Below are 27,181 nucleotides of genomic sequence, written 5' to 3' on the forward strand. Positions count from 1 at the left end.
TATTCTTTATATATAATAAATTTTATAATATCAAAATTATATGAATTAGATTAATAATCTCTTAATATATTATTAATTTTTTTTTAGAGTTATAACGAGTCAGTATACTTATATATACTCTAAATTTATCCTTAATAGAAAGTCAATGTTTAAAAAAAATTATTATTAAAGTCACATGTATAAGGGCATGAAAAAACAAAAATGACACACCATTCAGTAAACATGATATTTTATACATTAATAAGTAATTTTATTATTAAATTGTTTATTGGGTGTTTAATTTATGTAATACATGTCCCAGTTTTCTCGTGTAAGATTTTATATTTAAAAATTTTATACATGAAAAAAAAAAGCTACTGTTGGAAACGCTCGCTTTATCTTACTGTAGATATTCTTAAATAATACACAATAGTTTCTATGAAAGATATTTGTGGGTTTGAAATAAAATTTTAATGCCAAATTATTTTGGCCACTTATTATTTTAAATTCGAATAATTTTGATTACTTGACGTCGTATAGGATAAGGACGTGAGGTGGGTGAATATATCACGAAAGACTTTTTTGCATATACAAGAACGTAAACTTAAAATTTTACTTAAACGATACTGAATCGCTTGTTACCAAAATTAACTCGTCTTTGTATAATTAAAAAAAAAAATTTACTGTATAACATCCTTATATCAATATTACATATAACGTATATTTCTCAGTTTATAATTTAATTGTAAAATACTCAATTTATGTATAAAGAGCTTCATTATAAATGGTTAACAAAATTTTAGTTGCAATATAGTAATTTGTACAAATATTTCCAATTCAATTAATATAAATGTATGACAAAAGTTTTAAATGATATATTAAACATAATCATAATTCATAAGTTCAAAGACTGTACATATATTCCATTGATCGAGTCTAATAATTTATAAATCATTTATTAAAATATATGAAACTTAAAATAATATGTACATTACATAAACTAATCGAAGTTTTAAAGCAGTCTCAAATCATAAACTAACACTGAAGATCAGTACTATTCATTAACCCTGTGCCAACTCTCTATCTCAGCCAGTTCCTTTAAATCTATGTCATCATCTGAACCTAGATAACCATCATCTGAATCGGCTCTAACATCAGTTTCAGTGATGTGCTTAAAGGTCCATCTGGACAGTCTTCCGAGATAGTCGTGGTCGTGATAGGTGAAAAGATAAGTAAGGGTCGCTGGGGTCTTAACTGTACCTCTGAACATATATACACACAAAGTTTGGTGTATTCTACTCCTAGGGAAATCAAAAGGGATACTACAAGAAAAATCTATTTTTATCATAACAAAAATCCTAGGTTCATCTTCTACTAGTACAATAAATTTAAAATAATTTGCTCTCTGATACTTATTAAACACATAATTTAATCTAAAATGTACATAACTATCTATTAAACCATAAACCCTAAAATGTATTGAAATTATTAGTAAGGATAAGCATTTATTTTATCCCTTTGCAAACATTTTTGCATAAAATCATAATTTTAATGTAAATACAACATATTCAATTTTATGAATTCATGTTCACAAACATATTCACATCACACATAACAATCAACATTTTATTATCCATTTTTCTTTCTCTTATTCCAACATGCACTCCCAGTACATTGTGATCACAGATACTAATGTTTCCAGCACTTTTCGAGATTTTACTCAACTTGGTAAATAGTTGATGGTTAGCCCATATACATGGATACAACATGTATAATAATTAGGCTCCTTAGTAAAGGCATAGTCAGGAATCTAGTCAGGAAACGAGTGTGAGACCTTGTGACGCATTTCCTCTCAGAAAAAGTGTATACACATACACAAATGTCGCTCATCACCCTATGTTTCCTCTAGATTTTCATCGTCTCCAGACTCTATAGCCCTAATGTATCTCTGTAACTATTCATACTAGATTAAATCCATTTATATCTGACTCTTAGAGTCCTTCTCAGAGTTATCCTTTCTTCCCACTCATAAGATCGTGTTTAGTAAAGTACTTCCAGACTAAATCCATTCATGCATACATTCATTGATACAATTTCAACCATAAAATCTTTGATATCAACATTTTTACTTAATATCATTTTACTCACATATATTTCATAACATCATACAAAATTACATAGCAGGTTCAATATCACATACTCATCATACAAGGCAAGTAAGCATATATAAGTCATTTGGCCCGCCAATTAATCAGTTTAGACAATCAAATAAACATATTTTCATTCATACTCCATACAACAGGTATCTTAATCATCTTTTTTCATACTATATTCACATAACAGTGCTTTATGAGCATAAAGTAAATATTGTAGTATAACGATAAAATAGAACTCTCCTTACTTTGAGAATGAATTTACAGAGATAGATGAAAAGGATCAAGGTTCACGGATGAAAGTTCTCCTAAATACCAAGAGATATACATAAGGAACAAAAACAGGAAAACAATCGAAAAACGTGATTGTGAAGAGATATCAGAGTTTCTAAGGCCTTTATCTAAGTGAAAGGAAGAGAGAGTTTAGAGAAAACTTAAGAAAGGGACGTGAGTTTGTAATAGAATAAATTTCTCATGCGATAAATTTCTTAAATATTCCTCAGCCCCGCGCGTTCTCGCTTGAGCGAGAAACATCTCGCTTGAGCGACGGACATCTCGTCTGAGCGATATATACAAATAGTGGTCTCACCCCCTCTTTTCTAATATACTTGCTTGAGCGAGTTTCATCTTGTCCGAGCAAGATGGTGTCTAGAGAGTATGATATTTCTTCTGTGGGTCCTCGCTTAAGCGACCCATCTCGCCTGGGCGAGATTCTCACCTCGCATCAGCGAGGTGACAGTTAGGCAACATTTATTTTATTTCACTTGAACGAGATTCATCTCGTCTTTTCGAGATCTTCTACACCAAAACTCCTCTAAAGATCCTCTAAAATTATATCTAAATGCATTCTATTGCCACTTAACATTAATAAAAATATAATTTACCCAAAAATGAAATGAAGATGTTACACATTGCCTATTAAACTTACTTTTTAATTTAATTTTGCGTTTCCATATATTATGTTGCCCACGTTATATAATTATTTAGCCTTGTTTGCCGAGCACGAATACCTGTGTTTGTAGAAAAATGAAGTTTTGTTTTGTGCGCATAATGTCGCAAATTAAAACTCTTTTAGATACATACGTATTTGAGTTGGGTTATGATGTCATTACGTTATCACTTCTACTTATTAATAACTTTTTATAAAATATAAGATTCATCAATTTAATTATTATATTAAATTTTATATAATTTGAATATTTATTAATATTATCTAAAATTTAAAATTTATATATATTTTAAAAATATTATTTTTTAAAATAAAAAGATTCGATGTAATATATTTATTTTATTTTATTTTTTATAAATTTTTGTCAAATTGATCTATTTTATAAGATCTTTTAAATTAATAGTTGAATTAATTAATTTTATATTTTATAAAGAGTAATTAGTAATATAAATGTTTAAGTTTGATATTCAGTATTGAGAAATATATATAGAAAATTTTAGTGTAATAGAAGACTCTTCCATGTAATAAGAAAAAAGCAAATTGTTAAACTAGCAATGATATAATGATAATATAAATTACCTATTGCAAACAAATTACTAATTCAAACGCAAGTTCTGCGGTTTGCATATCAATTCTTTAGTTGCAAAACATTTTTCAAACAGAAGCAAAAACCCTGTTGCACAAATTAACTGATGTTGGTTCAAATATTAATTGAATTTGTTCCTAACTTTATTATCCAGAATTATGACAAAATGAAATATTGTTGAATTCATAATTTTAAATAGAAAAGCTTGTTTGAATTGAATTTGGTGGGAAGGGTGCTATTACTAGGTACAGATTAATCAAAACGAGCATGGTTTTAAATTTTGATTATGGTCACAGCATTACAATTAGTAATACTGTCAAAATTACAATTAAATACAATATGATATGACTATAATTACGACTAGAATATGTTTGTGGAGACATTCAAAAGCACAATGTTATTACTATAATCATCACTGCCACCCACAATTTAAAACCATAACCATAAAATAATAAATAATACAATATGCATCATGTTGTTTGTAATAATTTGTAAAAGTCTCTGAGGCGAAGTACAAATAGATATTCAAATTCAAATATCTTCTTCAAGGACGAAGGTTTTAGTTAACTGAACCTTCCATTCAAATGCTATTAATTTAAAAATGATAGTTGGAAATACAAATTAAATGTTCACAGTTAAAAAGGATTGAGATTGAGAGTTCATAAAATTTTGCAGAAGAAAATTTATTGGCTAAAATTGATGATATATTTTCTAGTTAATTAGAGCTGTTATTTGTATTTTTGTCAAAAGAGTAACATGTTATATCAATATTTTTCAAGTTTTTTCTTCTTTGATCTAGTTGCCAAGTAAAAAATAGCAATATTTTTCATTTCATACACGTAAATATCAAGATCAAATCCAGTATTACATATTCAAATAATTATTTATTATATATACAAGCTATAAAAAATTTATCTGAAGACACTAGTTAAACTTATTTTTATCTTGGTCATACCAAATAAAATGTTAATTTTACTAAAAATTAACTTGTAAAAATTACTTTACAAGAAGAAGATTATATATTAGCAAATGTGGGTTGATTCTATGCACACCTTGAGAGTAAGGTGCGTTCATGCATCTGTGAGAAAATCTCATTTTTATATTAACAATGTGATAAAACTAAACTTTTATTAAATTTATTGGTTGAAAATACATTTTTAAGATTTCTAAAATATTAATTCCTTACGTAAAAAAAGTTATATCAACGTTGTGTTTGATAGAAATATTGATAAATTAGTCAACAATTTTTTCAACGTACGTCAATGACATATGATAAAAATTTATGTATATTAAATTTTTATTTTAAAAGTAAATTAAATATATTAATAACATTGAAAGTTATAAGTTTTTAAAATATATTATTTTTTATTTTTTCTAAAAGTGTTCTTAGACATGATCAAAGAAATTGATTAGTCAAAATTTTTAATTACTAATTGAAAGAGTACTAAACATCTGCCAGTGACTTCACATTAAAATAAAATAGGTGATCTTTCTATATTAGAAAATAATATCCAATTCCTTAAAAAAAAACTAACTGAAAAGAAAATAATTGTCTAAACAAACAAAAATAAATTAATCATATTATTAACTAATATAGAATTTTAAAAAATTAATTTAATTGCTACTAGTTTATTTGTTTTAAAAATAGATAGAATTAATTTTAAATTGTTAAATATATTCGAAACTTTTTTTTTCATATATGGGTTTTTTTTCAAAATTAAAAAAAAATATGAATTTTTTGTGAAATTACAGAAATATGATTTTTTTTAAAAAAATTGTCATTGGTGACTTTTAGCCAAAAACTGTCACTGAAAATTTTTAATGTACTTATAAATATTTATTTTTTTTTTTAAATTGTCATTGGTGACTTTAATTTTTTTTAAAAATTGCTATTGATAATTTTTGAAACTTTATCACCTTTTTACTTTTTTATTTTTGAATTTTTGTACTGCATCAAAAATTGCCAACATATTTCTGTAATTTTGCAAAAAATTTCATATTTTTTGAATTTAAAAAACCATATAAAAAAAGTATATTCATAATGTATTTAAATTAATTCAATTATGTACTTGATTTCCTGAATATCTTCTCAAATATGCTGTTCTTGTACCTATCAACTAATGATAAGTACAATGAACATGCTTGTTTCCTGTCACCAAAGAGGGAAGCATTTTAGTGTAACAATATTTTCTTGAAAACTCATTAAAGGATTTAATCCCTCTTTCATGTTTTGAGCAGAGGCTACGTACATTCTATTTTACTCGTTTTATAAAAACTGCAGGATGATGCAGTTTTGCATCTGATGTCTTATTTTAGTTAAAACTTTTGATTTTTAAATAAAATAAAACTATTTTTGAGGTGAAAATTTAAAATATAATTATATTTCATAAGGGCTTTGTCAAATGATAGATGTGAAAATTTCAAAATTTTAAAGATTACATTATCTCTTAAACCCAATTTAGCTAAGTCGCCTACCAAGATATTAAGAGACCTATAAACATACTTCAAACTAAGTAATGCTCGAAGTTTGACACCAACGTTTTATGTGTTAAAGTTAGTAAGGAAATTCAAAATGAATAATTGAATTTCACGACAAATCTTTTTGTATCTTTTAGTCTAAGTTAGCAGAAGATTGTCCTTGAAAAACATAGTAAATAGTATCCTAAATTTTAATGTAAAACATCACTACACTGCATCATTGTAGAAAAGAGATGACAAAATTAATTGAATTTGATTTTATCATTCATCAGGGACTTTTACATCTCCAAAGCTATTATTTTATCATGCAAAAGATTATTCTATATAATCATAGCTCGATAAATTTGTCATAGCTACTCATCATATATGAACAGACAAATAATAGAGGTTCAATTGCAACTAATCCTCTATAGAAAATAGGTAGTTTCATTAGTTATGGAAGAGTTATTTATTAATGTTACTATAACGAGAATAAGAAGGAGCCTCTATCATGCAATGATAGCCAAGAAAACAATTTTAATTTTTTTGAAATTTCAACTTCCAACATCAAGACCATATGTGCTTAAGATCCTAAACTATCTTCCCTCTGATCAAAGGTGTATAAGTTCTTTGAGTTCTACATGGATCCATATATTTCTTCAAGCAAATACGGGTATTTGGAACATGAATATGTTATAAAGTGAGTTCTCACAACTATCATATCAAACAGAAGGAAAATGGTTCTCATATACATTATGTGATGCCTTGATGTAGTAGATACAATATTTTTACTAGTTTCTTCTAAATATATGAATCTTTTATGACCACGTTTATGCTAATAATTTCTTGTGAATTATATTTGTGTTGTAGGACTTAAGTTCACAAATTATCAATTTCAAGTCCAAACGTTTCAAATCAATTTTCTTAGCAAGAAGGTAATTTTGCTTCTTTGACATCAAGCTATCTTGCTTATTTTGTACAAATCACAGGATTCCAATTTTAAAAGACATACTTTATAATAATTCTTATTTGAATGTTTTTAGATTAGAGAGAGATGATTTATAAACCTTCTAAAATCTTAATCATATTAATTTTTCTTAATTTGAACATTTTTTCATTAATTCTCTTTCTTTTTCCTTTCTCATTTTTTTATTTACTCTTTAGACTCTCTTTTTTTTTTTTTCCTTTTCCTCTGGTTTATAAATTAATTTTTGAGACAAGGAAAAGAATTATTTGATGATAACCTTTGTTTTAGAATTTTTAATGAGAAGAGGAAATTTTATAAATCCGTCCAAAATCCTTTTAAGCCCATAATTTTTAGTTCTCATGTTTTAATTTGAAAGATTTTTTATTAACTCCCTCTTGTTCCCTTTTCCTAGCTCTCCTCTCTTATCCTTCAATCAATTTTTTTCTCTCTCTTCCATGAAACTCAAACAAATTTTAAAAAAGAAAAACAATCTTGATAATTTTTAATAAATTAATTAAAGAAAAAGAAATACTAAGACTCATTGAATGGTTTCTAGAGATAAAGAAAAAGATAATTAATGAATAATGGTAAAAGTTGTCAATGCAAAGAAATGAATATTGATGTGGCCTTTTGCAGAATGGTTAAACTTAAATTTAAAAAAATTTAATGAAATTAATTTAACACAATAAAGTATCCTAAAATAAGGTATTTAAATCCCAAAATTATAAAATAAAAAATACATAATTGTCCTAATTTAATTGCCAATTAAAAGTACCTTTTAAATTGATTAAACTTGTAAAAAGTTATATTAATAAAAATAATTAATAATTTATTCGTTAATTTTATTTTAAAGTGTAATATATATTTTTAAAATATAATAAATATTGACTATAAAATTATATACATTGAATGTTTGATTTATCTAAAACTTGATAAATATGATAATTATAAACATATAACCTTATTCAATGGTTGTATTAATAAAATTCAATATTTATAAAGAGTTGTTAAGTAAAGTTTTAACAAACTCACTTAATCTAATAATTTATTATGGATATTAAATTTTGTTAAACCAATTAATGTTAAATTGAATATAGTAATTAACTAGATTAAAATAATAAAATTTTATATAATTTAAGAAACAATTAATACTTTATCAATCAATTTTGTTTTAATAATTTAAAAGATAAGTAAACATTAATTATAAGATAACATACCAATTGATATTAAAATTATTTAAAGTTTTATTTTATAATCATTAAGATAATGTTACTACTTGGATGATTTAAATAAATAAAAAAATTCAATGATCTTAGTAATTTTTCAATGGAGTAAGTTAGGAAGACTTGTTATTGGAGTGAGTAGATCTCCAACCGTATCTCTTTATTATATATTTTTATATCTCAGTTGCTTTTGTACTCTCTAAATAATGATAAAAGATGATTGAATAAAAGAGGTAAAAAATAGCAATATTATTTATAAAAATAAAAAGATTATTTAATATAAACCACATTATTAAGCATTTAAGTGCGATAACGACATGAATAAAGCCATAATTAATAAGTTATTAATATTTTTTAGTTTTTAAAATAAAATTATTTGAAATAAGTTTAAAAGTAATAATGTTATAAAATTAATAGATCAGTTAGCAGTTTAGCAGTTATATTGTGCTTTCATATCTTAAACTGAAGAAACAAATGGTACAGTGAAAAAAAAAAGGGGGTGAAGATGACAGGATGAAGTTGGGGTAATGACAAGGAAAAACCTCAATTCCAAAATCACTGTCTTTACAATGTTTGTATTTATATATACACAGTAATTGATCGTTATTATGTTAGAAAATAGAAATTGTTGAGCGATTTAAGAAAAAAATATCTTAATCGACACGTTGTATACCAAATAGTTAAGCAAAAGTCGAAAATAGATTATAATAAAAAAATTGTTATCAGTTCTTTTACCTATTAAATAAATTCTTGATTTATAATAAAGAATTAAAACAAACAAATTTTATTAAATATAAAAAATTAAAATTGAAACTAAAATTTATTAATTTTATAAAAATCAAAAACATATTTAACCTAATATTAGATATTTATCTGACCTGCCGCCCTCAAAAAGATTATTGATTCACTGTTGAGCAGATAATATTCAAAGTTAATAATTCATAATTATAATTATACGGTGGTTTAAATATGTTTTCATTTCATATTTTGTAAAAAATTTATTTTAATTATTTTAAACAATTTTTTATTATAGTTTTCATTCTTACATCTTAATTTTATTTTATTTTTATTATTAATTTGGTCCACTAAAAAATCATTAATATCATTTTATTGTGAATCATATTAACAAGAAAGATTAAAAATAAGAATGTATTGTAGAGGTTAAAAAATATTTATAAAAACTAAAGTTAAAAATTCATTTAAATGTAAAAATTTTCAATCCTTCTATAATATGCTTAAAATAGAAAATAAAATGTTAAATGTTCATCTCAGCTACCCTTTAAAAGTTGTTTGCTTGTGTGTCTTAATGAGGTACGATTAAGGTTATACATTCATTCATAATCATAATTATATGGTAATGCTTAACTTTCCCCAATCAACCATCACTTTGGAATTTATTTGAAACAAAGCTATGTGATTGATTTATTTGTCAATGCAAGATTCTTTGGTGTTTGGGCCACGTATCAACTTGCTAAGTCACTTTGTTGCGCTATATCTCTTTGTATGGACCACACTTTGCATTGATTGAACATGTTAAGTAGGTGTAACTCTTAACTTCTATGATCCATATATAGCATCAGATGGAAGGCCTCTTAATTTATAGCTGTTTAGTTTTCAAAATCTTCAATGCCTTTCACCAGCTGTGCAATTTTATTATTGATTATTTGCAAAACTTTATCATGATTTCTATTAAATTAAAAAAATTTCATTCATAGTCATTATTAACAAAAAATATGAACTTTTAAAAACATAAGATATTATTCAGTTTGAAACAACTCAAAATATAATCTAAATTCATCCTCAAAATACATTTTCATTTTTCAAAATTATAAAATGACAAGCCAAGATTGAGTTTTAGACACAATATGAGACTTTAATTTGCTTATGTTGTCGAAAACTTGGTTTTAAAACTTCACACGTTGGTTAAATTATATCTATAGTATGACACAATTTTTGTAGATAATATGGATATGCTCTAATATTTGCAAGCTTTGGAACATGGACAGCTTTTGAATTTAGACAAAATTTTCCTATCTACTCACACAACCTAGTCTGGTGGTTGGGTGGATGATCTTTCTTGGAGCATGTATACATATTAAACAATATTTATGTCAACAATATCTTAAACAATAATAAGTTTGTTTATGCTATGTTTTATAATACTAGACAAGATTAAGATTGATTATAGGAAATGTAGTTTAAGGTTCATCATAAATATGGATGATGGAGGGTATCAAGCTTGAGTTGTGAAAATTTGATGGTAGAGTGCATGAAACTAAGAGTAGGTCTTGTCATATTTAGAAGGTGAAACATCCCTCACTCAAGAGTAATTGGCACCCATATCATGAAAAGATTGCAAAGGCATATATGAGAGTTAACAGTATCTTTATATAGACAACTTTAGAGGCAACAATCGTCCATATTCAATAATTCTCTCAATCACGACAACGTGGGCTCGTTAGTGACATCCAAATTATGGTGATGATCTTTGTTGTCTACTTGTAAGATGAGGCATCCCTAGATCACTTATCATTGCCTCTGTCTTTCATTTATTAGTTTATATTCATTTTGATATTATATATTTTTATACTTATAAATTTATATTTTGTTCTGATACAATTTTAAGATTTTGATATTGATAAATTTAATTTTAATAATATTTATTAGTTCCTAAAATATTTTTTATTTTAATTTTTATAAAAAATTTATTCAATTTTAATCCTTAACATGTGATTTTAGTCCTGAACTAAAACTGCGTACTTTTTGTTAAATATATGAACTAAAATCAAATAAAATTTTTATAGAAATTAAAATAAAAAATATATTTTTTCCATTAAAAAACCCTCTTTCTTTTTAAAAGTGAAGCGGTGCATATTATATCACTGATACTAAAAAATTTTCTAAGTACATTGAGTCATTCAACTAATAAAGTAAAAACACAAATATCATTCTTACGGTGATTAAACTCAAATACCAACAGAAAATTATCCTTTAGACTTAGTCTTGAATGGATAGACATGATCATTATATAAAAACAAGGTAAACAAAAACAAAACATGGCAAACTAATACAAAATAATAAAATTCAAGAATCTAAGACTTATGATATATAGAATCATCTTAAACCTCACTTCAAGTAGTTAAATATGTTTTTAACTTGAGTTTTTTTTTTAAAAAAAATTGATTCAAAATAATTGCACAAAATTAGTTTAAAGTATATAGAACACGATGCTCAAAAGATTATTTCGGTGTAATAAAAAATATTTAAAATATAATAAATTTTTTTTAGCGGAAGACAAGGTTATAAAAACTAACAAAAAATGATTTTGTAACATAGAAAAATAATTAATAATAAGAGAAAAAAATCTTTTGTATAGTACTTTTTTAAAATATATATAACACTTTGACGACTGACAAAGTATTCATACACATTTAAATATAAGTAATAATAACAATTAAACTAAGATAATAAAATAAAAATAATAATTAATAAATTTTTTTAAAATATAATTGTATTATTTTCTAACAATTTTAATTTTTAACATTTAATTAAAAGTCAATTTTTTTAGATTAGACTAACTTTAATTTTTTAATAATTAGCCACATTTTTCTATGTTAAGAATACTAACTTCTTAAGTTTTTTTAGTTCAAATAAATACTAGATCAAAAATTTATAAGAACACGTAATTACTAATTTTTATTCTTAAAATATCAACAACGATAGTGAATTACTCCAATATATAATTTACTAACCAATTTTTTAATTGTGAAAGAGGATATAACGTCACTCAATGGTTGACTAATCTATAAAAGCATTAATAGCATAAATATACACTTATAAAAACTAACTATCAAGATTCACCATACCCTAACCTACAAAACTAAGTGCACATGATTGAAGAAAAAAAATCATAAGAAAGAAAAGACAAAAAAAAAAAAAAAACTTGATCCATTAGAATTTTGTGAATCTGCAACCTAATTCCTCAAAACTTAATCTCCATCAATCCTAATATTGCACACAGATAGAGTGTGTGTGTGTGTGTTGGATAGAGAACTAAAATTCTAATTATACAAAATTGTGAAACATGTCCAAATATGACGGAGGATGAAATTTATACAAATTATTTTGCAATTTGTATGTTTCACGTGATATTGATATTGGCTTTGTAGTCACAAATTAGTCATAATGCTCTAAAATCATCATTTTTCCATTACCCTTGCGAAGATTGTTAATCCAAACAAAACAATGAATAGTCCACAAAAAATTAAAATTAATGATTACCAACACTTTAAATATTTCAATTATTACTAGTTTAATAAGACTAAAATTTCACTAATCTTTCATGGATCACACTTATGTAAATTATTAGAATGCTCATTATTTTTTTTAAAATACTATTAATAAAATGATATAATTGACACTTATCATGTACCCACATGCTTGATGTCATAAGAATGAAATATTGGTAGTCCACTACACTAGAAAAGAGATGTGAGAGAGGTTTTGTTTTAAATTAGAAAGCATTTATAACTGTTCTAAAATCTCGTACTATCCAATGTGTTATATTTAAGAGAGCAGTTAAACAACCGTTTTCAAATGTTAAGATTGGAGAGTGATTCTACGTGAAACTGCTCTCATAAAGTGGATGTCACTTTGAGAGCGGTTCATATAATTGCTCTCCAAAGTATGAATGTAAACTGCAAATATGAAATTTAAAATTTATTTCTTTGTGAGTTTTCAATTACAAACTAAAATTAATTTATTGTTATGTTGAAATTTTCATTTATAGGTCTGACATTCAAAATTTTTTCATTTTTATCACAAATCAAAATTAAATCATGAGTTTATACATTGTGTTAACCAAATAATCTACATCTACATGAACTAAACACAAATAAGTAGAGAAAAAGAGAACAAATTAGTAGTATGATTTAATATTAATAAAGAGAAAAAGAAAGAAAGAGAGAATTGGATGATTCACTGTTAATAAAGAGAAAAAGAGAGAAGGAGAGAATGAAGATAATTGTGAAAAAACTACCTACAGATATAAAAAAATCCAATTTGTTAGCACAAAAAAGATGAAGAGAGTAGAGAAGATGAAGAAAATCTACAGACGTGAAAGAGACCAAAGACACTAACTTTGTCAACGTAGAAAAGATGAGAAAAAAAAGAGGTAAAAGAGACCAACTTTGTTAGTAAGACAAAGAGATTCATGAATTGAGCGTGTTTTGTTTATAAAAGCTAAAGACTTTATATAACGATTCTCTATTAACCACTCTCCAAGAGTAACTTTAGAGAACGGTTCTTTATTAACTTCTCTCCAATGTATAACTTTAGAGAACGGTTAATAGAGAACTACTTTTAAAAGTATAGATTTGAGAGTGGTTCAATGATAACCGCTCAGAGAACCACTCTCAAAAGTATAGATTTGAGAGTTGTTCAACACTAACCACTCTCTAAATATATTATTAAAAAGCGGTTTAATACAAACTACTCTCTAAATGTATTGTTATAAAACCGTTTCTACTAACCACTATCTAAGTTAGTATTTCAAAAGCTTGTTTTTAGCATAGTGACCTCAATTGCTCTTATCATATCTTTCTTTGCAACAATATAAAAAGGCCATTGTTTCTTTTCATGAAATACAATTCCAAGATCCATCTCTAAAAGTGTTATGATGCCTTTCATCATCTAATTAGCCTATGGTTATTTAAGTTCTCTTATGGCAAGAGTGTATCAAATTGTATAATGTTTTATAGGATTTCTATTAGACATTTTATGTTGCCTTTTCGCAATGTCAAAAAGATTTACAATTTTCAATGTAAACATTCTCAAACATTTCAAATATATAGTTAGATAGTAATTCCTTAGAAGGTATAATGTGTAACAATGCGCCCAAGTATATAACTCATGAATTAGTGGGACCATCAAAGCTACAAAATGGTGTATATTCAATTTCATTAATTATTGCATTTTCATATTCATCATTTTCCTATTTCCTTCTATGATTATTTTATATCTTTAAGAATTTTCATTAATTAGGAAAGTGACCCATTTACTCTCAATTCTAATGAAGAATTTATTTATTTATTTTTTTACTTTTGTTTGATATTTCATAAAAAAATTTGATGTGCAAACCTTGGACCTAATTTTGATCCTTTTAGCTACCCATTCCTAAATATGTACTCAATAAAAAACTATAAGCAAGACTAGAATATTCCCTTAAATCTCTCCTACAAATATCTTTGTTAAGGTATTTGTAGGAGAGATTTAAGTATTGATTAAGGTGTATGTGGAATACTTAGTAGTTAGTCAATTTAATTTAGCTAAATCAGTCTTAGCTAAAATTTTAATTTATTGCAAAACAGCATTGTTTATATTATAAATTTGAATTACATATATATATATTTTAATAAAATCTTTGTCTTTATTCTAATTATAAATTCAAATAATGAAAATGCATCTTTACTTCCTTATGAATGAGATTTTTATACTGACAAAAGTTTTAAAATTTGCTTACCTTTATCCGTTTATATTTATATACTTGTACAATTTTCTAAAGTTATTCAAACCCTTACGAATTTCACTATGTTTATTTCAAAATAATATATATTATTAAGAGAAATTATTTAAATTATAGTAAGGATGTTATAAAATACCTTTAAGAAGAGAAAAAATAGAAAATCAAAACAAATTTGAAGAGCTGAACTGCAAGGAACTTACTTAGAATTGATCAGATTAGATATTTGAGTTTGGATTTGAGGAATGATCAAGGTTTGAAGAAGTTTTCTTTGAGAAAGGAAGTGAGAGTTCAGAGAAAATTTAGAAGAAACATAACTTAAAATGAAACTAAAAACTTTTATGCTAGAAATCACTTAAATACCTTTAAGCTCTCACACGCTCTCGTTTGAGCAAGGTGGCTCTCGCCTAGGTGAGCCCTTTCTCGCCTGGACGAGAAAACCAAATAGAGGGATAGAGGAATTTTTCTTAGTTTTTTGATATGCTCGCTTGAGTAAGGGTCATTCTCGCTTGAGCAGGAAGGGTCCAAAGAGTTGGTAATTTTTTCCATGAGTCCTCGCTTGATTGAGATACATTTTCGTCTGAGCAAAATCACTTCTCACTTGTGCGAGAAGATAGTTGGGCCAAGCAATCTTGCTTGAGCAAGACAGGTATCGCTCAAGCGAGACGAGCGAGATCCCCCTACACCAATCCTCTATCAAACACTCATCAAATCAAATTAAAAACATTCCAGCATTATCCAATATCAAGCAATGTAAACAAATAATAAATAAAAAGGGTATTACATACTACTTTAATAATTTTTAATACTTGCTTCATGCTTTTTGTTGTTTTTCTTTTCAAGTGTTGATACAACTTCTTTCATTACAAATAATTCTGTGTTTACTTCTAAAATTTGATAGTAAACTTCTCAATCATTACCTTATCTTTTTCTAATGTTATTGCTTTTATTACTTCATATAAACTAAGGACCCAATGGAAAGAACCAATAATTTTAATACTAGTTGTTGGGAGTAAGAGAAAAAAATGACCCAAGAATTTTGCATTTACATTCATAATTACACTTAAAAGGTATTTTTATTGACACAAAATTTACTAGACATTGCATATGTATGGTAATAATAGTATAAACCTCCAAATTATTCTCTAAAATAGCAAGCGTAAGACTTAGTCTTCAACTTTTTAAAATTGTCTTATAAATTTTTCATATTGCAATTTTTTAGACAATTAGAGTATGAGAAACACTAATTTTTAGTAGCATGTCATGTTAAATAAGATGTAATGGAAACATACCTCTGTTAGAATAATGTCAATGCCTCCGACCCCTAACTTACCTTGCCACTGTTGTAGAGGGACATCAAATTGGCAGTGTCGTTTTCCCTGTTGCTGTTGCTGTTGCTGTTGCTGTTGACAATGACAGCAATATCAACAAGATCACAACTTGCTTTTCTTCTTCCAAAGTGATTGCTACATCAACACTTGTCTTCCCAAAGACAACAACCTTTGCTACTTCCACTGCCACTAGTACTACTCTTCCACTTTCTTCCATCCTTGTTTCCGTTTTTCAACAAAATGAGCTTCATCAAGTGAAATTTAAACCCTAATTGACAATTGTTAAGTGAGAATAAAAAGTTTGGTGACTCACTTTTTTTATTTGGATTGACCTCAGATGTGGTTGAAACACCTCAGATGTTGTTGTGTCTAATGCTAATTCGCCCTGGACGTCAATGTCGTCATTATCAACGACGGCAACAAAAGCAGCACCACAAATTTGGTGTTCCTCTGCAGCAGTGACAGGATTAAGTTAGGGATTGAAGACAGTAACGTTGTTGTGATAAAAGGATGTTGGTATTATACATGTAACTTTACGTGACATTTCAGTAAAATTTAACGTTTCTTATATGTTTATTAACGTCAGAGAATTTAACCAGTTGACAAAATGTAATTTAAAAGACTAACAAAGCAATTTTAAAAAGTGAAATATTAATATGCTCAAAGATTGTTGCTCTGACGACTAATTTAGAAACTTAGTCAACAATAATAATATAATAAGAAACGTAGAAAGTCCTCAAAAATAATAAATCTAGAACTAATTAGTCATCAGTACTCTAACATAGTTCTCATAAGTTTTTAACCATGTAATTATGTTTATGCGTAGTTATTAAATACAATATAAGAATATAATAATATAATAAGTGTATCTAAAAGATAACAATAACTCGGTAGTTAATAATGTATGTATTATTTTTCATGACTTAGTTTAAGTATCGCCTTCACGTTCTCACCAATTGGATAAATGTCGCTTATACACAACAATTACATAATTATAGCTAAAATATCGAAACTATTGTTTTACGTGGTTTCGAAAACTATTACTTTCTCATATGTTAGGTAACAATTTTTATTAGTGTGACCATAAGTAAAAATTTGTTGACAATATAGGAAAAGGCAACCTCCACTTAGAATATACTTGAAAAAGTATTACTTATACTTTTAGCAACAATTTTTTAAATGTAATTATAAATAAAAAATTATAATGATTTGAAAAAAAGTTGAATAACCTTGCTGTAAACGACATAACTTTCACTGCAAATTTAATTCCACCTCATGTGTCACCATTTTTTAAGATAATTAAATTATTAAAGCATGCATATAATTATGGAAAGGTACGTAAATATATTAAATTTTCATATATAGATAAATAAATAAGATAAATACACATAAATAGTTTCCATATATTTATCTAAGTTCAATACTTAACAGACATTTTAGGAAATGATAATCATAACTAGCTAGTAAAGATTTATAACACCCTCCAGATTGAGCTGCTACAAGAAAGCAGCAAATCACATTGTTTAATTTTCCATTAGCTACTCATTATTAATGACCTAACTCTTTTGCTGCGACAGAAAGAGGTTGGAACCCATGCTGAAGAGTTGAACGCCAAACTTTGTCTATTTTATGCATTGTGTATCCACACTCATGTTCATTCCATCCTTCTAAAGAATGCACTATCCCAGCTATGCGCCATGCACTCATTACCCTCCTTGGCAACCAATCCTGCAATACATATAATGTTTTAAATTTTACACTTAAAAAAGTATTTTAAATACACATAAATTGGTAAAATTATTTTTAATCTATTTTTAAAATTTTATTTTTCCTACTTTTATAATATTTAAAAATAATATATGTCACCACCAATGTGGCATGCGTATAGTCATATCATGTCAATGATTATTTTGAGATAGTAAGTGGCATGGCATATTTTGATGATGTAATGTTATAGAAATAATTTTAAAAATAAATAAAATAAAAAATAAATAAAACTGAATTTAACTATACTTAGAAAGCTAAAAACATATTTTATTCAAAATTTTATCATTTGTTATGCTAACCAAACTTTTTCAATCATCCTGGTAGAAATTGATTAAGGTGATAGAGTCAATTGAAAAACTCCACGATTGAAAAGATGATCTGAACAAACCTCACAAGAGTGGACATTTTCAATAGAATGGGGAGCTAACATTGCTGGGGTGTAATGGTAGTAGCAATCCGTGCGATATTTCCTTGGAGGGAATTGTGAGTATGGAATAAATAATGTTCCTTTAGGTGCCTTTAGTTGTTCATCTTCAGTCAATCCATCTCCCACTAACCAAATCTGTCGAGAAAACAAAGATGAAAGAAAAAATAAACCATGCATCATTATTGACAAAGATGAGCGTATAAAAATGAGGATGAAAAATTAGCAATTATTTTTTTATACAATTTTTAACATAATTCCCATCCGTCAAGTTTTTTTTACCTATTTTAAAGGGTACTACCAAAACTACACCCATAATCCATTTTCATGCCTAACAATAAGAAGAAAATAAGAAAACGGTAGAATTAATTTCACGGTATGGAAACAAGTGCCTTGATGTTTCAACTTTATGTTGTTTCTTGTAGAGTAAATCCACAAAATAAAAGTATGAAAATTTTGTCATATTACCGTTTGAGTGCAATTTTTGGTAATGATCAAATCGGTTTCAGAGGTAGTGAACGATTTTTTAAGCCTCATATAATCATCCTCGCGCATAGTAGCAACCTGAAATATATATAGTTAATCACGGCATAAAAAAATTAATTAAGATTGAATAGAGTTTAAATACATACAGTATGAAATTAAATCTACACAAACTAAAGAAGGTGACCTGAATGCCCTGTTGATGCAATGTGAAGGCAATAGCATAAGCAACCTTGGTGAGTTTGCCCCTAAGTAATACTTGAGTTGTTCCTTTGGGAATGCTATTAATAACAACAGCAACTGCAAGGCTGCTACCATCTACAACCTTAACTTTCAGCTTTGGGTGCCTATTAACATATAGGCCTCCATATATGTTAAGGTCCTCTCCTTGATTCATAAGGCCTAGGCTCACAACCTTTATGCCTTTTCTGTCTGCATCTAGTATTGCTTCCTCTATCATTCTGTTGATGGCCACCTTTTGTGATTGCAAAAGGTACTACAAAAACAAGAAAATCCCATATATATTATCATTTACAGATTGCAATTAATGTTATTCTATATTATTAAAATAAACTGATTTTGATAGATAATCAATACTAACAAACCTTAAAGAATTAAGTTTTGTCTTTCTAGCTTGTTGTCTTCTTATGATATTTACTTTTTTTATTTTATTCCTTTATATCTTAGGTAAAATATTCGTTGAAGTGTCTACCTACCAATGTTTTTCTTTCAATAAATGTAATTGAGAAAGCGAACAAATATCTATTTATTGAGAATGAAAATCTTGATATTTACTTGGAGGTTGAACTTAGGTATTGCCCATGTTTGTAGCTTGAGTTTGTCAAAACGGTTCCCCTCCGAAATGAATGTACGACCATAGAGCCATGTGAGGATCATGGACCAAGCTGTCACGGGCCACATCAACCAAAGGTACCACTTTGACGTATAAGGTTTAGAGGCTAAGTATGCAAATCCAATCCTGAGATAATAGATGGATTCAGGGGTAGTGAGATGCGTTAGGTGTACCACATCTGGGGTCTCTTCCCCTCGTTTCAGTGCTGACTCGTGTAATTGATCTGAAGCCTTATCCATGGTGCCATAAATGTAGTCATAAAATGGCATAAATAGGGAGTAGTTTGTCCTGAACTGGGTATGGTGCAAAGAGTGAAACCTGTGAGGTGCAAGAAAATATGTAAATTTTGTTTGTGTAACTCCATACCTATGCAATTCAATTTCATTTCTTTCAAAAAGCTAAGTTCCCATTTTTGGACATGGAGATTAATAAACTTTCTTATGATAAATTTTGATAGATATACAAATAAATTCTAAAAAGCATAAAAGTCAAATTCCAACATGATCTGTTGCGTAAATAAAAGAATCTATACAAATTTTGTTTCATTTAGTTAGATAACGATAAAGCTTCTTTTATATCAAAATAAGAGTAATGAATCTTTGCTCTACAGCTATACATAGACAATTAAGCTTAAAATAATTCAATATCACATGATTAATATTTATTTTTCTAAATCTTATATAAAAAATAAGATAAGTATTAATCAATGATTTAAGAATATTGAGAAATGAATGAAAAATAAAAAATATTATTAATATTTCTATCAAAATTTTTAATGTATTGTAATATATATATAGGGAAAGATTTTCTTACACCAGTGTAAGTTTAAAAATTCTCACACTCAATTTAAAATTTTTTATTTAACTTACATCCAATAGTACACGAAAGTAATAAATTATAATCTATTAAATATAAGTTAAATGAAAGGTTCAGTATAAATATATATATATATATATATATTTATTTATTTATTTATATTATACATCTCCCCGTGTATATAAAAATAAATGAGCCCGTCTACGTGGTTGTAAGTAAATATTCATGTGATGTTGTAAATACTTACGATGGTGTGTACATGAGATATTTGAGAGGGGGAAAGCTGTGAAAGAGCCACTTTGGAACGATCTCAAAGTTGGAGTGGCCCATGTTGTTCATAAAATCAATGTAAGTGACGTATGCCATCATGGCCACCAAAGAGGCTGTTTTTGTGAAGACTAGGGTTAACTTGGGTATTGCAAAGAGAAGGAAATATGATATGTGTTCTGCAAATGGATGGATGACAGCTGCACCACCAAGAGAATAATATTGTTATTACATATATAATATAAAAATCAAAATTAAAAGTGCTGAAAATTAATGTGTTGGCTCATAATTAACAAACAAATTTATAATAAAGATTACAGGTGGCCATGAAAATAATTAAAAGTGCTAAATAGTCCACATGTATGGTGGTCCTCTTTCATGTCTGTTTTGGCCAATGCATGACATTAACCTATCTAGTTGATAAATCAACCACCACTTTTCGCCTTTGATTGATTGGTACTGTGATTCATTTCCGAAGGCAAAATTGTCTTTAACAAGTATTTTAAATATCTCAAAAATATGTTATTAGAGATCAAATCCTACTTTCAATACATATAAGCAGCATGAATCAAATTCTACTATCACCCCTTCGTCCTCCAACAGATGGGGTAATAAACAAATCAAATTATTAGTTAATTGAAATCTGATGTGATATCAACTGTATGTGAAGGAAAACATATCCTTAATATATTATTATCAAAATTAAAATAAAAAGTTATCGATGAAATCACAAACCTTCGAGTAAGAAAATAGTTTTTATCAGTTCATCGTGAATAATAAATAGTTTTTTTTTGTCATGATATGAATAAATATACAGACATATGTTATTTTTAAAATAATAAATTAAAAATAGAAAATAATATTGAGCTGAAATAAAATAATGTCATGTATATTTATATTATGCCTTTATCAAAATCTTTTTATTAGAAATGATTATTCTTCCAATTTAATCCGGACTTATCCAAATTGTTAAAATATAAATTGGGTTGGGGGTAGTTTTTAAGTTTTGTGACATCAGATCATTATTGGATTGTGCACTTTAAATCTGATTGTTTTTATTAGCTTCACTTCAAACTCGAAGAGGCTGAACTAACTTGAAATAGCTTATTTTTCTCACTTTTCTCCATTATTGATGATTTATTTTGATAACTTTATAATTACCATTTTATGATATGTATGTATAATATAAAATTTTATCATGGTTTTTCATAATAATTTTGATTTTCATAAATATTCTTTAAACAAATTAAAATCATACACATATATAAACATATAGATATATTGACTCGATTCTATCTAGTAAAATCTAACCTAATTAAATTTAATTATTAGTTCATATTGTATGGCCAAGATAATCTCTATGGGGAGTGGAATCTAGACTACATCATAGACAACATTAAAAATATAAATCTTTGTCGACATTCTAATTATAAAGTGGTCCTGCCTTAAGAAAGAAATACAAAGGGGACCTAAAATCTTTAGAAATCCAGTTTCAATCAAATTTATCTTTCAATTTGAATCAATTTCCACCTGCCGTATTACTGGTGGTCCTAATGAAAATAATGACATGCATGCAGTCTGCATTTCTCAGCAAGCACAGACGACGATCACATTCAAAAGAGGCTGACAATTGACAATAAAGTATGCACATAAAATGCAAATATTAAAGGTTGTTTGCCTGCTTTGAATTCTGAAAGCAAAAGCATTTCATTGAATGCTATATATATTTTTTCTATGCAACAAATATATATTAAGGAGAGAGAAAAGAAAGCATGAAATAAAATAATTCATGTAATAAAAAATTGTAAAAAGTATGATATGTATGAAATAATATACAAATTTCAAAAAACTCACAACTTATGGGTTCTGTGACAATGGAGGAGTGGTGATGAGAATGATAACGAGAGTAGAGAAAGTGATGATGAAGTGCTCTATGTAACCAGTAATAAAGAAACTCCACTGGTCCAGCATGAAGCAGGATTGTCATTACCACTCCGTTTGTTCTCCACAATGGAAGACGTGATGCCCCATCTAATGTATAGGCTGCCAAGTAATATAGTAATCCATTGAACAATATTTGGTCATCCCTACATGATCAAAACAATAAGTAAATAAACAGCTGAAAAAATTAAGTTAACCTAAATGATAATATGAATAAATTTTTTTCTTCTATATGTTTTGCAACAATTTTGTGTGTTTTAGTTACATTACACACGTCATTAAAGTTATTTTTGGAAAGTTTTAGGAGGAGAGAAAGAAAATAATATATTTTTTAATTTTAAATAAAAAATTATATATTAATTATGATGATAAATGTAAGATTAATAAATTAAATTTATATTGATATATCAATTTATATATTTATTTTAAAATTTTTAATTTAAAATATAAAAAATTATTTTTTTCTTTATTTTTAAACATTCTCTCTCAAACATACTTTAAAGAAAAAAAATCTATTTAATAATTTGAGATGGGATCAATTCAATGATACTAATCATCTAATTTATTTTTATTTAAATTCTATCAACCTATTTAATATTGAAATTAATAAATAGATTGAATTAAACTGTTATTTGTAATTGGCTAGACGACAAATCATCTAATATATTTTAGAATTCATTAAAATACCCTTATTTTAAGGTGATATGCACGATTTATGAAAAGGGAAATATAATAAGAGTGATATAATTTTTAAAAAAAATAAAGAGAAATAAAGAGATGATGGGTCTAAACAAGGAATGAAAATATTAAGTTATTTCTAAAGAGTACATGCATACTCATGAGCTCTATATTAGGGTTAGGTATATATATATATATACAGGAGTAAAAGAAATATCTAGATTCAAGATATATATAGGGCTCACATGTCAAATTTGTCATTAATATCTATACTTTTAACTGTACCAGAAAAATAAATAAATAAAATTTATGAGACTATAACAGTGTTTTTTATTTCTTTTTTAAAAAATGGACTACTTGTAACCTTCTTTAGGGTCCCAAGCCATGAAATATTACTCTTAGAGTGGGATACAACTTAATAACCTTAACTACCATTGATAAAGTGTCATGAATACAAATCTGTCTCAGCTTCCACCCACGGAGACGAAAGAGAATCATTTATCAATACACTAAAAGATATCTGAAATATTTGGCTGTTATTTAAAGAGATATTCGGGGAGGACCTACTATTCCATGAACTAATATCTAACCATGATCTTGTCTTTTTTTTTCTTTAGGATACAGACCCAGAAGCCTTTGGTGGGGTAATTCTTTCATTAATATATAAATTTAAAAAATTATCGTATTTGTGAGATTGGAACTAACTTTCTTAAATGCACTTAAAGAAAAAAAAATGTAAAGTTACAATTATTAGAGTTAATATTACATGTACACATTCAAAAAAAACCAATAATGTAAATAGATATGTTATATAATTTTATTCTTAATATTAAATGCTTAATATATTAATCATATAGTTAATAATAGTAAAATAATAACACGATACCAAATGGATATTAGCAAAGAAAAAAAATAGAGATTGAGTTGGAGTGGGGGTGGTTGGAGTTCTCATGTTTCACAGACTAACCAATTTCTTTCTCTATCAACTTGATCAAATTCAATTCCCTTGTCGACAATTCTAGTGTTGCCTTTGGCTGTTCGGTGACGAGAAAGAGTGATCCATATCTGATTATGAAGCATACGCCACAGCAAAAATGGGAATATAAGAAAGGTGGATATGTCCCTTTCACTCTTATCTTTAACCAACACAGAATATGAACTATGAATGATCCAAGGAGCTAGTAGCACATACTGCAAAATTTCACCATTAACATTTTAAGTAATTGTAAGCAACACATCCAGCAAATTAACAAAAGTAACGATGACATAAAGGATGGGTAATAAAATTTATTTGCTTATGAAAATATATAAATTCTTGATTATAGATGCTTATCTCACTTTCAAATTATTCTTGAAGATGCTTATAAAATAGGATGATTAGTTCGTTTTGGTATCTTTCAATTTTCATAAAAACAATAAAGTACACAAAAAATGTCATTTTTATTAGTTTCACTTGTGGATGCTACGACAACTGGTGATAGTTTTGCATGTTATGTATACAATAAACTCTGTTTTTAGTTATAAGGTTTAAATCTCTAATATGAAGGATATATTTTAAAAAATAAAATGAAATAAATAATCATTAATGATAAATTCAAAAGACAAAATTAGCATATATTTTATGTTTTTATTTCATATAAGAAAAACTAGAAGTCTCACGTATTTATGAAACTGCAGAGGTGCCTGTATTTTATAAAATGCACAATGACGAAGGGTATATTCTAAACATGCAATGTAGTTAAATTGCAAATAACATTTATTTAAAGCTGACTCTGTTCCTCCAAAATGCAGGTATGTGCACTTGTTCTTACTTTTGAGGAGCTAACATCACAATGTGCTTGAAATCAAATCAAAACTATTCATACTTAATTTACTCACTATGCAAAGAAGTTTACTTTAGCAAAGTTTTTTTTTTTCATTTGTTTTGCGTTATAGTAATTCATTTTAAAAGTATGCATAAAATAAAATAAAAAACTTATCCATGCACAAATTATTTATTTATTTTATAAATTTTCTAATGTACAATATTGTACAAAATGAAAAAAAAAGTTATATATAATAAAATTTATTAAATATTGTCACATTCTATATAATTAAATGCATTAAGACTTTTTAATATTAAAATTTGTGATAAAATAATTAATATATAACTTCTTCTATCCATAAAATATTGTATAAAATTAAAAAAAAAATCGTTTATTTAATAACAACAATGAAAGCAATGTGGCATGTTATTGTTTTTACACTTCCATGTATGATTCTTTCCAAGACTTGACGTGTGTTTAATGGTGGATGAATCACATGAAAGAAAATAACAACTACTATTAATATGATAGATAGATGTAGAGAAAGAGAAAAAGAAAGAAAATAGAGAGATTAAGGTAATAACTAAGGCCTATGCAACCTTAAAGCTTCCAAGAGGCTTCCATGGCCACTCAGTGAGGATTCCAGGCCTTGAAGCCATACCTTAATCACAGCTGAGAGTTGTGACAGAAGAGAAGTGTCTTTTGTTGTTGTGATGAGCCCTCGTGAGTGTAGTGGGTAACTATATTTATAGAACTCAATTTCACACAAAACAATTGATGTTTTTTAACTCCCAACAAAAACCAAACCCCATCACTCACCATCACATGGCCAAACAGGCACGTTATGCTTTTAAATAATGCATCCCTTGACTTTCCCATATTAAACTTCATGCGTAACCAAATTGGGGATGTCACGATATGTTCATTCGTTTCCATGATATTTAGTTCTGTGACCGACATTGTGTCCTATAATTAATGTTATCGTCATTTATTGGTCTCACCAATCTTTGTACTATGGGAAGGCCATGAATAAGACTCATGATTTATTTATATAGCCTACTGTTGTGTTACTTTCTATAATTCTTTAAGGATTAAGTTATATATATATATATAATCATGGACTTAAGAATTCAGTTTAACCATTTTAAAACAGTAATTTATTATTTAAAAACTACATATTTATTATTTTAAGTTTATTAAAATATCGTATATATTTTTTAAATACACGTTATGATTATTAGTTGCTTAAATGTGGTTTTGCAAATTAAAATTAATATTTTTTATTTTTTATGAGTGTAAAATAAAAATAAAAAGAATATATATATATATACACACAAAAAATATATGTATAAATATTTATTAAAAATTATTAAGTATCATAAAATTTAATAATTTTTTTATATATAAACAAGTGTATCTCTTATTAGTTATATTTATGTTTGAGTTGGAAAAACTTCTATTAATTGTTTTACATGTTTAATAATATTAAATTTCATAAATTAATAATAAAGAGTATAATTTTTCATAAAATTTTTATTTATTATTATATATTTTATATGTTACATTTAAAATTATTATTTATAAATATAGTCAATATTTATAATTATTATTTTATATTTTATTATTTATTAATAAATATTTTTTAAAATATATTTTATGATTATTAGTTACTTAAATTTAGTCTTAAAAAGAATTAAATTTAATATTTTCTTTTTTATGTGTAAAATAAATAAAATAAAAATAAATTAAAATAATATATATATATATATATATATATATCTAAGTAAAAAGCAGTACAAATTTATGTATAAATTTTTATTAAAATTTATTAAATATAATAAATAAAATATTTCTTTAATTCAATCATTGTCCAATAAACGATAGACACCTAAGTCCACCATGAATTCGTGCTAAGATGGCTGGTGCTGTCTAGCCCTATAATAAATGAAGTAGTTAAAAAAGTACAAATAAATTTGAATATA

At 26.5% G+C, this 27,181-nt stretch overlaps 1 protein-coding gene across 1 annotated transcript; it reads right to left on the bottom strand.

Annotated features, from left to right (window-relative positions):
* Window positions 1-1,033: 1,033 nt before the first annotated feature.
* LOC113850618 (very-long-chain aldehyde decarbonylase CER1-like) lies at window positions 1,034-25,908 on the bottom strand. Its single transcript, XM_027481198.1, has 14 exons — window positions 25,799-25,908; window positions 24,362-24,585; window positions 22,630-22,862; window positions 20,756-20,975; window positions 19,635-20,010; window positions 19,027-19,335; window positions 18,825-18,920; window positions 18,321-18,494; window positions 17,722-17,893; window positions 16,498-16,615; window positions 16,279-16,383; window positions 16,168-16,237; window positions 15,436-15,527; window positions 1,034-1,241 (listed from the first exon to the last, which is right to left on the bottom strand). The coding sequence occupies exons 1-14, from the start codon at window positions 25,856-25,858 to the stop codon at window positions 1,034-1,036; spliced, it is 2,457 nt and encodes an 818-aa protein (XP_027336999.1). The 5' UTR covers window positions 25,859-25,908.
* Between the last annotated feature and the right edge of the window lie 1,273 nt (window positions 25,909-27,181).

The sequence above is a fragment of the Abrus precatorius genome, unplaced genomic scaffold (genome assembly GCF_003935025.1).
Source record: "Abrus precatorius isolate BTA unplaced genomic scaffold, Abrus_2018 Scaffold9, whole genome shotgun sequence".
NCBI lineage: Eukaryota > Viridiplantae > Streptophyta > Magnoliopsida > Fabales > Fabaceae > Abrus > Abrus precatorius.

Coding starts and splice junctions, on each gene's coding strand:
- LOC113850618 (XM_027481198.1), bottom strand. CDS start 25,858: ATGGCTTCAAGGCCTGGAATCCTCACTGAGTGGCCATGGAAGCCTCTT. Junction 18,495..18,824: donor CCAAAAATTGCACTCAAACG/GTAATATGACAA, acceptor TTTTCTCGACAG/ATTTGGTTAGTGGGAGATGG. Junction 16,616..17,721: donor TGTCGCAGCAAAAGAGTTAG/GTCATTAATAAT, acceptor TCACTGCTGCAG/AGGAACACCAAATTTGTGGT.